At 34.0% G+C, this 16,044-nt stretch overlaps 2 protein-coding genes across 11 annotated transcripts; both read left to right on the forward strand.

The window, feature by feature from the left end:
- The first annotated feature begins 734 nt into the window (after positions 1–734).
- Positions 735–9,030, forward strand: LOC101261725 (pentatricopeptide repeat-containing protein At1g05600). Of its 9 annotated transcripts, none has more exons than XR_011210779.1 (6): positions 890–1,058; positions 3,536–5,123; positions 7,579–7,662; positions 7,739–7,846; positions 7,956–8,019; positions 8,584–9,030. XR_011210779.1 is itself a non-coding variant. In XM_069287002.1 (2 exons), the coding sequence occupies exon 2, from the start codon at positions 3,561–3,563 to the stop codon at positions 5,070–5,072; it is 1,512 nt and encodes a 503-aa protein (XP_069143103.1). In that variant the 5' UTR covers positions 735–1,058; positions 3,536–3,560; the 3' UTR covers positions 5,073–5,145. The 9 variants fall into 9 exon arrangements, 1 of the variants encoding a protein (XP_069143103.1); XR_011210780.1 differs by having other exon boundaries at positions 8,622–9,030; XR_011210775.1 differs by having other exon boundaries at positions 7,237–7,662; positions 7,956–9,030.
- Positions 9,031–11,831: 2,801 nt separating this feature from the next.
- On the forward strand, positions 11,832–15,718 carry LOC101261135 (uncharacterized). 2 transcript variants are annotated; one of them, XM_010325601.4, is made up of 2 exons: positions 11,832–11,993; positions 15,064–15,718. In XM_010325601.4, the coding sequence occupies exon 2, from the start codon at positions 15,066–15,068 to the stop codon at positions 15,420–15,422; it is 357 nt and encodes a 118-aa protein (XP_010323903.1). In that variant the 5' UTR covers positions 11,832–11,993; positions 15,064–15,065; the 3' UTR covers positions 15,423–15,718. The 2 variants fall into 2 exon arrangements, with proteins under 2 accessions (XP_010323903.1, XP_004243576.1); XM_004243528.4 differs by having other exon boundaries at positions 11,862–11,993; positions 15,061–15,718.
- The last annotated feature ends 326 nt before the right edge of the window (positions 15,719–16,044 follow it).

A 16,044-nucleotide genomic window follows, 5' to 3' on the forward strand; every position in this document is an offset into this window, starting at 1 on the left:
TTGTGTAATTAATTTATTTTCTGTTCGTGTAATAAGGTAGTTTCGCCTTTTAAAAAAGGACAACTTTCACATATAGCAAATAAAAAATTCGTATTTGTATGCTATAACAAAGTTTGCATAATTACGCTCCATAGCAGACATAGAAACTGTATAATTCGCTATACATGTACAGTTGAAGCAAATTGTATAAAACGAAGTGTATAAAACAAGAAAGAGAAAGACACTTGGGCAGAGAACTGTATAAAAATGAAGTGTATAAAACGAATTGTATTATTATAAGTGTATAGAACGATTATATCCAATTTGAATTTGTATAAAATGAGAAAGAGAGAGACAAAAGAGACTTGACAAGAAATATACAATTGAATCGAATTGTATAAAACGAGAAAGAGAAAAATTAGATACAATTTGAAAATTGTATAAAATGAGAAAGAGAGAAAGACAAAAGAAATTGGGCAGAGAGTATTTTTATTGTATAATTATAAGTGTATAGGACGAAAATATATGTACTTGCATGTGTATATATAATTTTCTCATGCTTTATACAAACAGAAACACAATTTATACATTTCGCTTCTGTTTGTATAAGTGAGAAAGGCGAGGGTGACGAGCGAGATTTGGGAGAGTGGCAAGCGAGATCTGGAAGAGGGAGAGAGGAGAACAAAAATATATGTATTTATACAATTTTTATACACTTGTGTTTGTATAAAAAGTGAGGAAGCGAGCGAGAGACTGGAGGAGAGTGGCGAGCGAGATATTTGGGAGAGAGGCGCTTGACACTTTTTTGCAAACGTTTGCTATGGAGCATAATTAAATCAAACCCTAGCTACTCTATTTATTTTAGGTTATTAATTTGCAATTATATACAATTTTTCCTTAAAAAAAATTAATTCAATATTCGATTTTAGGTCCCTTATGAATCAGAGGCCCAATCCGTTTATTTCCCAAGAGAGTAAGCGGCTGAGGGTTGACACTTCTGAGTGAGAGAGACTGAGGCTGAGCACCACCAGCAACCACCGGCGACCGGCGACGGAGATTCCATTATTTCATTATTAAAGGTATATATGTTCTCTCTTATCTATTCAAGTCAGTTCCTTTGCCTGTGCGTGATTGATAATTGGCTTGAAATGATTTTTTCTTGTGTATATATAGAATATCTTCTGTGATAGAGTAGTGCTTGCTACCTGTTCGATGGATTGTTTGTGTGAAATCTTGTAATTTCCCCCAAAAATTAAAACTTGTTTTTTGCTTCAATTAATATTGGGCTCTTCGAGAACATGAATATTTTGGTTTGGAAGCTTATGGAGTGACATTTTCCGGATAAAAGCCAGTATTTTTAAGAATTAGTAGGAAGCATAAATTTAGTATCTGTCTGGAAGATAGAAATCGAAGCATTGAGATCATACTTTTTAGGAGGTGGAAATTTCTGGGCTTGTTTGGTTTGTTTTCATTCTTATACTGTGGACATAATAATTACATTAAGCAAATAACTTCTATAATAAAATAAATGACTATTTTAAGATAGCAGCATATCTGGTTAGGATTTTGAACTTTCCTAACCATGGACCTGAATTCCTTAAGAAGTGAGGTTTCTTAACACCTATAATGGGAACCGTTGTATGCCTTGAAAGAAAGGGGATACTTGATAAACCAAATCCTCTAGCACTGGAAAATAGCCTTAAGAACCAGCTCGGGATTTCACAAGATGGTGAAACCCCGAGCTAGTTCTTGACTCCATCTTTTCCGCTGCAAGAGGAATTGCTTTATCAAATATGCTTTTCTTTTGAAGTATATACTGGTTCTCATCTATGCTTTCAAAAATCTTAAATTCTTCAGGAATCAAGTGGAGAAAAGTCGAGCATTTTCTTCCATCTCCCCTTCATTTTGTCGTTTTCTAGGTTTCTTAGGATACTGCTTGCAGTACTTTCTAAGACAATACAATATCATTTTGTGCTGAGTTCGCTGAGAGAGTAACTACTGTTGCACAAGCATATTGTTGCAGATGACAGAAGTGCAAAGGTGGAGTATATTGAGTAGTTAACTGGAACAATATTAGAGTATTAAAGAGTCATGTCATTTTGAGGAGTAAGTAGAAGAGCAATAGTAACTTCAGCTTAGCCTGCTTGATTTTTGTTTTTGGAATCCACTGATTTAAAACTGACATCTGGAAGAACAAATTAATCTTAACATCTAAATAAGTAAATTTATAATTAACAACAAAGGGAAAAAAACTGTAAAACTAACAGCAATTGGTTTTCATAGACTTAAACCACCTTTTATGAGCAAAAATGAGATCCCAGAGTTAATTGTCCAAAGTTGGCATTCTCATTTCTTAGTTAAAGAGCTAAGATACTTAAAGGAGGAATAGGGCGCCAATTTTTATTTTTATTTGTTGGTTGAGAAAAGTAAGGTTCATTAGTTAATAGAGTAAGGTTCATTAGTTATTAGTTAACACCCAGAGAGTATTGCTGGTAAGCAAAATCGCAATAGTTAGTTAGGAGATAATGAAGTTAATCATGCATTAAAAATAGAATAACTTGCATTAATCAAATTATTTACAAAGTTGTCCTTCATTATTATGGTGGAAAAGATATAAAAAAAAGGTATTGAGGGGCAATTGAGTCTTTAGTTGAGTTAATATATGCATTAAAAACATTTCATTGCTAATACCTAGAAATCCATGGTATTAGCAATACACACCTTTAATGTACATCAGAGTAAGTTAGAAAAGAGTACCAAACAAGGTACTAGTCATAAATAAAATTAATACATGCATTGTATTTTTTAATACACTGTACCAAACAACCCCATGACGTGTATATATTAGCCCTTTTAACAAAGGTATATGTACTCTAATTGACAAAGTTAACGTCTTACTTGAAGCATATGGGCTGTTTAAGGAATATTTTATATATATATATATATTAATTTTTTTCAATTATATTTGATTATAATTATACTTTTACATTAAATTCGGCCGATCATCCCTTTGGTCTCCCACCACTGCTTTGCGAAATCAAGTATTCCTTCTTTTAGCCACAGTCCTCCTCCTAAATCCTTTGTGTATTGAATAGTTTTATGCGCTCATCATTTAGGTTGAGTTTGATATCTTTCTTGCTTATTTTGGTGATCGTTGAGCTATGAACACCACTTATGGGAGGGTAATACCGATAATTAGACGAACTGAACTTATGCACACCACCTATTCGATAAAAATCCTGATAGGGAAATGAGCTTTTTGGTTAAGTCTGAATAACCTAGTGTTAATCGGATATTTCATAGGAATAAACGTGGGGTCAGTTCACTTGAGCAGTAACTTGTAGCAACTGTGATTCATATTGCCATTTTACTTGAATAATTAATTACCTGCATGACGATTTTCCAGTCATTGAAGTTAGAATGATTGATGAGGAATTATGAATGAAGTAAATTTACTACTACACCATAATGTCAGTTCTTGATGGAATTCTCGAAACATTGAAGTCGTCATCCTTTATATATATAATTGTAATAATATTCTCGTATATTGTTTCAGAGTTGCATCAAGTTTGCTGGTGTTTATGGGCATAAGATGGCCAAGGATTCTAACACCGAAGCAGCTCTCGCAAATAATACTGAGCCAGAAGAACCCACTAAAAGCGCTTCAATGTTTTGACGAAGCAAAATGCAAGTATCCAACTTACCGTCATAATGGTCCTGTTTATAGCACTATGATTAATATTTTGGGCAGATCAGGGAGAATAACTGAGATGAAGCGAACAATTAATCAGATGAAAGAGGACTCGTGTGAGTGTCATGACTCAATATTTGTGAATGCCATTAGAAGCTATGCGCAAGCTGGATTAACAAACGAAGCCATTTTTCTTTTTAAGTCTCTTCCGGAGTTCAATTGTATAGAATGGACAAGATCTTTGAGTACTCTTTTGGAGATATTGGTAGAAGAATCTAAGCTAGAATCTGTTTATCAGTTGTTCCTTGAGAACTCTTGTGGATGGGAAGTGAAGTCTCGGGCACATTTCTTGAATTTGTTGATGAATGCTCTTTGTAGAATGAAACGCTCTGATCTTGCATTGCATATTTTCCAAGAGATGAGTTACCAGAACTGCTATCCAAACAAAGAGAGTTACAGGATCTTGATGAGGGGTTTATGTGAAGAAAAACGGCTCAATGAGGCTACTCATCTATTGTACTCAATGTTTTGGAGGATATCTCAGAAGGGAAGTGGTGAAGATGTGGTTGTCTATCGAGCTTTATTGGAAGCGTTGTGTGAAAATGAAGAAGGGGAGGAGGCCTTACAAATTCTTGGTAAGGTATTGCGAAAAGGACTAAAAGCTCCGAGAAGTTACTACAAGCAGATTGATCTTACTCAATGCCGGAATGGATCAGATACAGAAAATATGAAAGTTTTGATTAATGAAGCTTTGATAAAAGGCATAGTTCCCAGTTCAGATAGCTACAGAGCGATGGCTGTTGACTTTTACGCCGAAGGCAAGATTGATGAAGGTGACAAAGTGCTCAAGGAAATGCATGAGAGAGGCTTCAAACCGTCAGTGGCGATTTATGAAGCAAAGGTAGCTGCTCTTTTCAGGGATGGCCAGGTTGACGAGGCAATTATGGTCATTGATTGTGAGATGGTGCAAAAAAACTGTGTTCCGAATATTAGATTGTATAATGTAGTTATAAAAGGCTTATGCCATGAAAGAAAATCTACTTGTGCTATTAAGTATTTGGAAAGGATGTCTAGGCAAGTAGGTTGCGTGCCAAACTATGAAACTTATGGAACTTTGGTAGATGGGTTATGTGAAGATGGTAAATACGTTGAAGCAAGCAAGGTGATGGAGCAAATGTCAATTAATTCCTTTTGGCCTAGAGTTGGAACTTTGAATTCTCTTATCCGAGGTCTCTGCCAAGTAGGTGATTTGCACAGTGCAATTATGTGTTTGGAGGACATGATCTCTCTAGCCTTGACTCCAGATATCAATGTTTGGCAGTCATTATTAGGTGCAATCTGTTGTGAAAATGGATTGAATGAGGCTTCTTTCAAGACACTAGAGCAGCTACAGACACCTTAGCGTTGTCTATAACTACAACTGTATTGCTGGATTTCGCCCATTTTCTATTTGGTAATAAACCTTTTTTGCTTAACACTTCGAAGCCTGTCTTTTCTATTTTCCTTCTCGCTAACTCTGAATTCTAATTATCTGTCTTGATTCAGTTGGTAATATAACTACATGCTGATATTTTAACCTTAATATCTCTAAATGCCTTTTAGTGGCATTTAAGGGCATTACCATAGTTGTCGCTAATTAGTATGTTACAGCCAACTTGTCCCGGCAATTAAGCATTAGTTGGTAAAAATCATCTTTTTAGTGACATTTAAAAATGCCCAATAAAAGTCTCTGTCAAGTGAAAATCAACCTCTAATAATATCCCGGCAATTAAGCATAGCCTCCGATCTGAAGCCAGAGGCAAAATCTCATCTGAAAGCTAGATCTTCATAGCCCTCCGATCTGAAGCCTCTGATATCCTTCCATGGTACTCTCTCTGTCCCTCGGATCATACTCTCATCGAAACACCTCTTGGTGTTGAATATCAGTGAGGGAATTAAAAATTCTAGGGTTTGGATCTCTCTCCCCCTATTTTTTAGTTTCTAAAGCAATCGGAAGACATAACTCAACTAGTATGTGGATGGACAGTACATTGCCTCCGGTCTATATGATGGTCTGTTACTCAAACACTCCGATTGTTTCAATCAGGTTGGTTTGATTATCATTTTCATTCAGTTTTTGAAGTTTTTATCAATTGCGACATTGAGCTCTGTTTGGTTGAACGTTTAGGCGGTTACAATCTCCTACCGTTAAGTTCAATTTTAAGGTAATCTTCATTGATTTTTATACTCTGTTTTGTCCCATTGTTTGGATGGAAGTTTATGATTCTCCCACTGTTAAGTTCACTACTAGGTAATTTTTGTTGGTATATGGGAAAAAAGTTCAGGTGTGTCGGATTTGTTCGGTTTTCATTTGATTCAGTTCTGAAGAGTTAGGTGTTCTGTTATGCTCTGTTTGGTTGTATATTTAGCAATTTCACTACTATTAAGTTCAGTTTTAAGATGATATTCCTTGATTTTTCTTCTTTGTTTTATCTATTGCTGGATGGAAGTGCATACTTTTCTAGCTATCATGCTCAATTCTAGCAATTTTTCGTTGATTTATGAGCTCATTTTTTGCTAATTTTGAGTGATATTGCCGGGATGGTTTTTGTAAAAAATGATACATTTTGCTTTGATTTGTTTCGAGTGTTCTAGTCCACCATATGTAAAGTGTCTGCTTCTTTTTCTGGAGTTATGATCTAATAGCCAAAGAGGAAAATAACATCAAGAAGGAATTGATCTGTGCTATATTGAGGATTACATCAAATTAAAAGTAAGTCATTAATTTAAGCTGTAATAGAAATTGTCTAACTATATAGTTATGGTGAGCCACTGAGCATTGTGTAACTGATACATTGGTACAGTGGATACTCTCTCCCACTAGAAAGGTTGACGAACAATGATAATCACGAGGAAACTTCATGGCATTTGTAGCCTAACTTGAATAAGTTTCTTGGATTGGCTTGACCTTTTTGGAAGGAAGCTCGAGCTATTGCAAAAGCTTTTATCATGTATGCCCTTGATTTTCATATTTTCATGTACGACCTGTGTTTAGATGGAGATTGATCATACGTATTTCAAAACCTTGAGAATAAAACTGGATATAGAGTATGTGTAAATTTTATTCAAATGAATAAGTATAAAGGATAACCTTCGATATAGAAGGTCATATTTTCAAATTGAATGACAGGTACAATGACCCTCTTAAACACTTTCTGAACACACATTAGGTGTTTAGCAAATATCACAAAAGGAAAGAGACATTCTTTTTTATACGGACTAAAAGCGAATGTAAGACAAACAAATTGAAACGGAAGGAGTAAGTAATTTCTTTCATGTTAATGAACCTGTTATTATTGGGTATTAGGGGACAATCTCTTTCCCAGTAACTTGTTTTTAAGACATCCCCATAAATGTGAATTGATTTTAAGACACTATGGAAGCCACTACTTGTAGTTTATTTAGATCGATAAATACTCCTTGGAAATCTCTGTGAATTGTATGATTTTAGTACTAACTTCCGCTAAAGATTCCAAAAGCTTTTGAGATTACAACACCAAAATTTATTAGCCTATCTTGTTGCTTAGCTCATGAATTGGCAGAACTGCAGAAGGACTGAGTATCACTTGTTGCGAAAGATTCCAAATCTCCTACTAATTGTGAATAGAGGATGCAGATTAGTAGGCATAGCTTTTGGGTGAAGTAGTTGTATGGGCGGAATATATGCTGAATAGAAGGAAAATGATTAAATTTGAGGCCTGAGACAGGAAGAGGAAGAGATTGGGATCGAACATAATGAGCTTCAAAGCAGTTACTTTAGGTGACATTAATGATGTTAAACGGCTGATGTGGTACAGAAGCCTTTGAATAATTTTTTGAGGTGCAATTTACCAGTTGATAATGATTCTCTCTTTCTGTTTTGACATCAGAGGAACATGATCCGTGAGGCAACAACATTTTTGTTGGATGTTCCGAAACCTAACCTTCCAGAGAACAGTTTCCTGCAGACTAAGGTATCTGTTTCCTTCTCATTAAGCGACATCTTTCTGCTTATACATGTTACTTTGGCTGTAACTTTCTTGTATACAGGTCTTGGAAATCAACCTCGTGACTTCCCCAAATGTTGATGATGCTATATTAGCCAATGGTATGTTCACTCGTTATGATCAACCACGAATTGCTCAACTTTGTGAAAAGGTTGGTCTTTGATTCGGTCTTTGCAGGATTGACTGGTTTTCAGCATTTTTGAGCTTAACTTCCCATAAGATATGACCACAATATTGGTTAATTATGTATGTTTCTGCAGCACTACAGTGAACTATCTGATATCAATCGCGTAATTTTTTAATACACATGCCATTGAGCCTCAGGTCAGTATACTCCCGTGGTCGTATTGACTTACTGTTGAGGGTTGTCGGACGTGTATTTATCTACACTACACCAGATTTCAGAAAGTATGTTTCCCAAGTTTCTCAGAAAAGGCATAAAACTAAGTTGTTCAAAATAAGAAAAAGAAAAAGCTAATTCACCTGAAAAACAAATAGGAAGTCTTTGTTAGAAGATACTCACCCATTTAGATGTTGAAACTTATGAAGCAGAGACACCAAATTTAAGCTCACTGAGTCAAATCAGAACTTTTTAGGCCTTAAACACTAGCCTGTTTTCTTGTATTTTTGAAATTTTGGTTGTGTTGTCTCCGGACCATTTGTACACCAGGTTTCACCGTTGTTATGGGCGGCTACTTTGGGTTTCCCCCCCTCTCTCTCCCTTGTTGTTCTGCTTGTCCAAGACTCTGCTCTATCTGAATATGATAGATATTTGGACATTTAAAATTACATATACTTCCTTTTTACAGAGATATGAATCATAGAACTCTCTCAATCCCTTTTCATTTTAAGAAAGTAATTGAGCTTTCAAAGAAAATTATGGTGCAGTGGTCAGGTTCATGTCCTGATGAAAAAATTGTTGGTAGGGAGCCTTCCCCCCAAATGGAGTCAGTCCTACACAATGCAAATCCAGATTGGTCGGGTTCAAAAGTGGGTACTAGACACTGGATGGGAAATCAAAATAAAAAGAAGAGAAGTAGTGAACATAACTGCTCACACTTAGCTTTGATGGGGGCATTTTCTCAAGATCGACTACATGATTTCATTACAGAGTTCTAATTCAGAGAGATGAATCTTCAAATAGTGGCAAAAATCAAATCGATCTATCTATCTATCTATCTTTTCTTGTTGGATGTATATTGACAAGAATATTAGATTTGTACTAGATCATGAACATGTTGTCCATTGTTTTGAGAGACTTTGTAAATGCTTCTCTATATTTTCATTTCTTTTAACCTCAAAGCAATAAGATATTCTTGTCAATGATTTCATTTTCATGTCGGAATTGATGCTGCTAAATCAGTTTTCTCTGCTTCATGATGTTCTAAGTCGCGCATTTTCTTCTAGATGTTTAATATCATTGATAAACTTTACTTAAAACTCTTTCAAGTCAACATGCTGATGGATTATGAAAAAAGAGAAACAAGTAACTTAATGTAACAATGGAGGGTATCTAATGTGGGTATCGGACGCCGGGTGAAAATCAAAAAAAAATAAAAATTCAAACCCTCACACATGGGCTTAGGATGAGATGAGACAATATTTTAAAAACTTCTAAAGAACAAGTCATTATAATATCACTAAACGTCATCTTCTCTTTGATATTTATAAAAATGAAAATGATAAAGCATGTAATTTTATTATTTTTGCACATCAATCAAATAGATGCATGTGAATTTCTTTTGGCATAATACATAAAGATGATTATTAATTTGGCTTCGACGGATAATTATGCTTTCTGACTTTGATCGTAAACTAGTTAATTAATATAAAATTGAACAAGTATGTACACATGTCCTACATGACATAATACACGTAGGATAAAAAAGTTTCATGTAGGACGAATCTGTCTAATTGTTCAAATTTACTAAGTTAAAGAATGTATCATTTCTTTTTGATATGTTAAAACCAATGCATATGAAATGAAGAGAGCATGTTTTAATTGGGATGATACATAAAATTCCCAAATTTGCTCAAGTCTATGATTAGAGGTGGACATAAATATGAAGAATTGAACGGCATCAAAGAAGTTCATTCTTTGGTTCGATTTCATTTTTTCTAATTAAATTTAGTTTTTGAGCACGTGTTTGCACGTGTATTTCATGTGAATTTTTTATAGATATGTTAGAAGGAGTAAAATTTCATGGTATATATGTAAATTGTAATGAATAATAAAATATAACAATTACAAAATAAGAATAAAGACTTGCGACAATAAAACATTCCTAGAAAACTAAATTAAGAAGTCTAATAGAGAAAAAAAAAAGACAAAAAGAAACAAATTTAAGAAAAAATATAGTGTAGACATTATTCTTATAAGACTGATGTATATATTAGATGAAAAAAAAACTACAAAATTAGTACATAACAAAGAGTTCTTATCGACTCCTTTCATATCCTATCAAAATTCAAGAGTCTTCTTCATCTACTTTAACTATAGAACAAAAATAATAACCTAATAATCTTGGTAGGGGTTTTATGAAATAAAGAAGTTGAATTTATATAGATAGAATAGAAGGAATATCAAAAGATATCTTAAAATTTTAGTTTAAATATTTGGAGATTATGAATATTAAAAGATGAGAGTTATGAATACTAAGAGTATAAAAGTTGAATAAGTAATTAGAAAATAATAATAAATAAATGAAGAATATGAAAAAGAAAATTAAAGTAAGCAAATCATGTAGAAAGAACAACTAAAGTTCTTATCACATAATTAAGCATCAATGAATTTAAATTTGTGAAGTTCACGTCATTCTTTAATAATAATCAAAGGGCCTCATTTTTTCAGATTTGCACCCTTTAAATTATTAAATTTCGTAAATTATCATAAAGGATAATACTTTATCCACATAAATTATATAATTCATGAGAGGGGTTAAGGAAAAAGTTATGAGAAGAGGAAAAGTACATCAATTTAGGTAGAAACTTTTTTTAAAAAAGAAAAAATTATAATTATTATATACATATAAATTATAGATGAATATTAATAAATTAGATATTTAATTAGGAATTAATCTTAGGAAATCTAAAAATCATTAACATTTTAATCAAAATTTATACAATTAAATACTAAAACATTGTATAACAATTTAATTTATAGAAGGAGTAAAATCGTAATTCAACTTTCAACTTTTTTTGTTCATACTTTTAGTAATATATGATGATATGATAAAGAAAAACAATCTAATTAGACAAATATCATACCATAAATACAACAATTATTCTATAGTTTGACATAATAATATAGTCTCACTTATTAATAATTTTGTACCAGATTTTAAGTCATATACACCACTTCATTAGATTTCAGGCTAAATTAAAGATACTAGATACATATATCTTTGATACCAGATATATTAAGAAATACACATGCATTTGTACTGAGGCAAGGAGATTGATATGGTGTGTCGGAATTAAATTACACCTAACCTGATCCACATGTATCTAGTGAAGTGAATGTGGTAGTGAAGACACATAATTAGGTCCTAAACTAGTGAGATTTGTGTTGTTTTCTCTTTAAAAATATTGGGTAATTTATAGAAATCCCACTAATTTATGAGTTAATTTACACACTAGTTTGCAATATTACACAACTTGTCATTTCTTGGTGCATTGAGATATGACGAGATACATGCATCTCGAGATATGTAGGATAAAAATTAGGCGTAATTTATTCTAGACACATTGCATTCATGTGGATTCACATGTATTAAGGATACATAGATAGATCTCGCTCGCTAACGTATCCCAAATACATGTGAATCACACCAGATACATATTTAGTGTGTATCTAGTGTGATTCATGCGTATATTAAATATATAGACGAATCTCACTGACATTCCTCGTGTTCTCGTTCACCTCCCTATTTCAGTGTGTTTGGTAGCAAAAAGAATTACAAAATTTTTAGTTCGAGAGATACTATAGGGATAATTAATAAATACGACATGAATCTTTGTGTAATTAGTTTTTTTCCGTGTAATTAGGTAGTTTCTCCTTTAAGAAAAGAATATCGATATTCGATTTGATTCCCATTTTAGGTCCCTTATGAATTAAAGGCCCAAAAGCTAGTAATAAGGCCCAATCCATTAACCCAAGCCCATCCGTTTATTTCCCAAGAGAATGAGGGCTGAGGGTTGATACTTCTGAGTGAGAGACACTGAGGCTGAGCACCACCACAAGCAACTAGCGGCGACCGGCGACCGGCGACGGAGATTCCATTCTCTCATTATTAAAGGTATATATTTTATCTCTTATCTCTTCAAGCCAGTTCCTTTGCGTGTGCGTGATCAATAGTTGGCTTGAAATGATTTTTTTCTTGCGTATATATAGAATTTCTTCTGTGATAGAGTAGTGCTTGCTACCTGTTCGATGGATTGTTTGTGTGAAATCTTGTAATTTCCCCCAAAAATTAGAACTTGTGTTTTGCTTCAATTGATGTTGGGCTCCTCGGTAGCATTAATATTTTGGTTTGGAAGCTTATGGAGTGACATTTGGCGGAGAAAATCCTGAATTTATAAGAATTAGTAGGAAGCATACATTTACTATCTGTCTGGAAGACAGAAATTGAAGCATTGAGATGATATTTTTTAGGAGGTGGAAATTTCTGGGCTTGTTTGGTTTGATTTCATTCTTATACGGTGGACATAATAATTACATTAAGCAAATAACTTCTATAATAAAATTATTGAATATTATGAAGATAGCAGCATATCTGGTTAGGATTTTGAACTTTTCTGACCATGGATCAGAATTCCTAAAGAAGTGAGGTTTCTTAACTCCTATAATGGGAACCGTTGTATGCCTTCAAAGAAAGGGATACTTGATTAACCAAATCCTCTAGCACTGGAAAATAGAATGAAGAACCAGTTCGGGATTTCACAAGATGGTGAAACTCCGAGCTAATTCTTGACTCCATTTTTTCCTCCGCAAGAGGAATTGGTTTATCACATATGCTTTTCTTTTGAAGTATAAAGTGGTTCTCATCTATGCGTCAAAAATCTTAAATTCTTCCGGAATCAAGTGGAGAAAAGGAGAGCATTTTCTTCCATCTCCCCTTCATTTTGTCATTTTCTAGGTTTCTTAGGATATTGCTTGCAGTACTTTCTAAGAAATACAGATCATTTTGTGCTGAGTCCACTGAGAGAGTAACTACTGTTGCACAAGCATATTGTTGCAGATGACAAAAGTGCAAAGGTGGATTATATTGAGTAGTTAACTGGAACAATATTAGAATATTGAAGAGTCATGTAATTATGAGGAGTAAGTAGAAGAGCAATAGTAACTGCAGCTTAACCTGCTTGATTTTTGTTTTTGGAATCCACTGATTTCAAAATGACATTAGGAACATATTAATCTTAACATCTAAATAAATAAATTTAGAATCAACAACAAAGGGAAAAAAACTGTAAAATTAACAGCAATTTGTTTTCATAGACTTAAACCCACCTTTTATGAGCAAAAATGAGATTCCAGAGTTAATTGTCCAAACTTGGCATTCTCATTTCTTAGTTAAAGAGCTAAGATACTTAAAGGAGGAATAGGGCGCCAATTCTTTTTTATTTTTTTGGGTTGAGAAAGTAAGGTTCATTAGTTAATAGTTAACACCCAGAGAGTGTTGCAGGTAAGCAAAATGGCAATAGTTAGTTAGGAGATAATGAAGTTAATCATGCTGTCCAAGTCAGTTATAGCTTTTAAATTGCTTCAAACAGACAAAAGATAGAGACACATGTTTCAGATGATGCAAGGATCTCCTCTTTCCTTCGAAGAATATGTTTCTAGTTCTTGGTCTATCTAATCAAGTTCAAAACTGGTTAAGAGATCTATGTCCAACAGGGTTGGGCTCATCATCCCAAACTGAAAATGAAAAGAAGTGGCAGTGAAAGGCCAAATTCTTTTTTTCATCAATTGTAGTATCTATGCGGCAATCCTTTTAGATTTACTATCCTTTTTCTATTATACAAAATGAGGTTTTAACCCACTTCAAAAGATCCCTTAAGATCATTAATATGATGAGTTTTCTTACAACCAAGAAACAAAAATATAACCGTTTATAGATATTGAAATGAATGCCTTCCATCATAAAAATGATGAGTTTTCTGACAATCAAGAAATAAAAATAATGATAATGAGTTTCTATTGGTAATTTCTTTTTCCCAGTCATAGTATATGACATTATCGGTCTTAATCTAAGGAATCCATCCCTAACGAGCTAGGTTGTCAAAATTGTTTTTGGTTATTTCATAGAATATGTAGAACAAAAAGAAGAGTCAAGAGTAACAACTTTCCCCATTATGCAAGCATTGGCCTGATCCTGTTTACCGGTTTGTGATCAGAGGCGGATCTATATGTGGGGGCACAGGCTCACGTGCACTCATGCTTCCCACAGTAGACCATGTCTAGTAATACTATATCTTTTCAAAAGTACTAAAATAGTTATGAGTTATGACTTACATGTACACCCTAGCTCAAAGACTCATTTGGTGTCAATGGTTATCGAGGATACGTATATTTGTGAGGTTCAGGTTCAAATCTCACGGTTATATATATATATATATATATATAATGTATGTATGTATAAAAATACCAAAATTTTAAAAATTAAATAATTTTGCACCCGTCTTCATGAAATCCTAAATCTGCCCTTCCCACTCTGTACCTTGCTGGACAAGCTTACGTGCTCCCTTCATGTTGTTTTCTATCCACATTTGCCTTAATCTCAGACTCATCTTCTCCTACTATGTTGTCCACATAATTGTAAAAGGTAATAAATGGGACATTACCTCTCTAGATCTGATATGGGACATTATTTTTCAAATATGTTTAAGAGGAGCTTGCACTGTGGTCAATAAAGCTTGAGAGCCATGAGGTTTCAAGTAACACTTGGTGATTTCCTTAAATCTATCCAAGCTTTGATAGACAGAGTTACCCGATACTTGTGTTGGTGGGAGGTAGCAGGTACCATGTTGGGATTAGTCGAGGTGCGCAGGAGTCTGGCTAAAAAGAATTCCCCTTGGTCAATGAAAGTAAAGGATAAAAGCAAGTCACCTTAAATGATCTGTCAAGTTGTAGTAGATCTTGCTTGTTACTTGGTTTGTCACTGAGCTCTATGAAGCCATCATATAGAAGGTTGTTTAGCTATCTGTTACAAGTAATACTAATTAGCTCCAGGGTGAGAATCAAAACTGCATTTCTCGAAGATGAGAAGTACTTCCTGAATATTGAGAGCTTTATCTGAGAGATATTTTCTTATTTCATTAGCCTCCTTGATGATATTTCTTTTGATATATCTTTATATTCTCTAGCAGAAATGGTGATTCCTCCACCAGTTAGACCAGACAGAGTGCTGAAGTATCTCAAACCTTACGTGCTGAGGATGCATTTCACAAACAAGTATGTAAATGCTCAAGTAGTTCACACGCCAACAGCAACAGTGGCTGCTTCTGCAAGCTCACAAGAGAAAGGCTTAAGGCTTGCCATGGTAGAATCAAAAGAAAATACTAGAGACGTTGCTGCTGCAGCAAAAATAGGTAAGTTGTTGGGAGAGCGGTTGCAGGCTAAAGGAGTTCCTGCTGTATCTGTTTTCTTTAAGAAAGAACAAAGATACCATGGAAAGGTCAAAGCAGTTATCGATTCAGTCCGAGAAGCAGGCATAGAACTGGTTTGATTGGATTCCCTTTTATTAGTCTGCTTGGACAATTTGCTTGCCTCAGTTCTTGCAATGTATAAGATGTCACTTCTGATATTTCCTGTGTTTTGAGGCTTCTATTCCAAGAACAAGGTTCATAACCTCGTCGCCCCCCACACGCTACATATTTTTCGTAGCAAGAGTTGCATGATACTTGTGAATTTTATTCATCATTTGGTTGAAAGTTCATTAAAAGCCTTCAAAAATCTGAATTTGATTACTTGTACTCCTGGAGTATTAAATAAAAGATGTTATGCTATTTGACATTTTAAAAAGCTTTTTGTGGCCTTAAATACACTTTGCATAGCTTATAATGAACAAGGGTGGGTTTAACTACCTCAAGGGTTCGTGGGTACCAGGCAAAAAAAGAAGAAGAAAAAACACTTGAAAGATGAAGTTGAGAGATAATGTATGAAATTATAAAAATGCAAGACTTAAGGAGAAATGTTAATTCATTATTTTACCCAAATTTGATTAGCAATATACTACCTCCGTCCCATTTTATATGTCACATTTCGAATTTTAAGAGTCAAACAAGTTTCTATCCTTGACCATAAATTTTTCATAGATCTTTTAAACATTTTGAATTATCAATTATTGA

The sequence above is a fragment of the Solanum lycopersicum genome, chromosome 7 (assembly GCF_036512215.1).
Source record: "Solanum lycopersicum chromosome 7, SLM_r2.1".
Classification (NCBI taxonomy): domain Eukaryota; kingdom Viridiplantae; phylum Streptophyta; class Magnoliopsida; order Solanales; family Solanaceae; genus Solanum; species Solanum lycopersicum.

Excerpts from the sequence above, each read along its gene's own strand:
- LOC101261725 (XM_069287002.1), top strand. The coding sequence starts at position 3,561 with ATGGGCATAAGATGGCCAAGGATTCTAACACCGAAGCAGCTCTCGCAA.
- LOC101261135 (XM_010325601.4), top strand. The coding sequence starts at position 15,066 with ATGGTGATTCCTCCACCAGTTAGACCAGACAGAGTGCTGAAGTATCTC.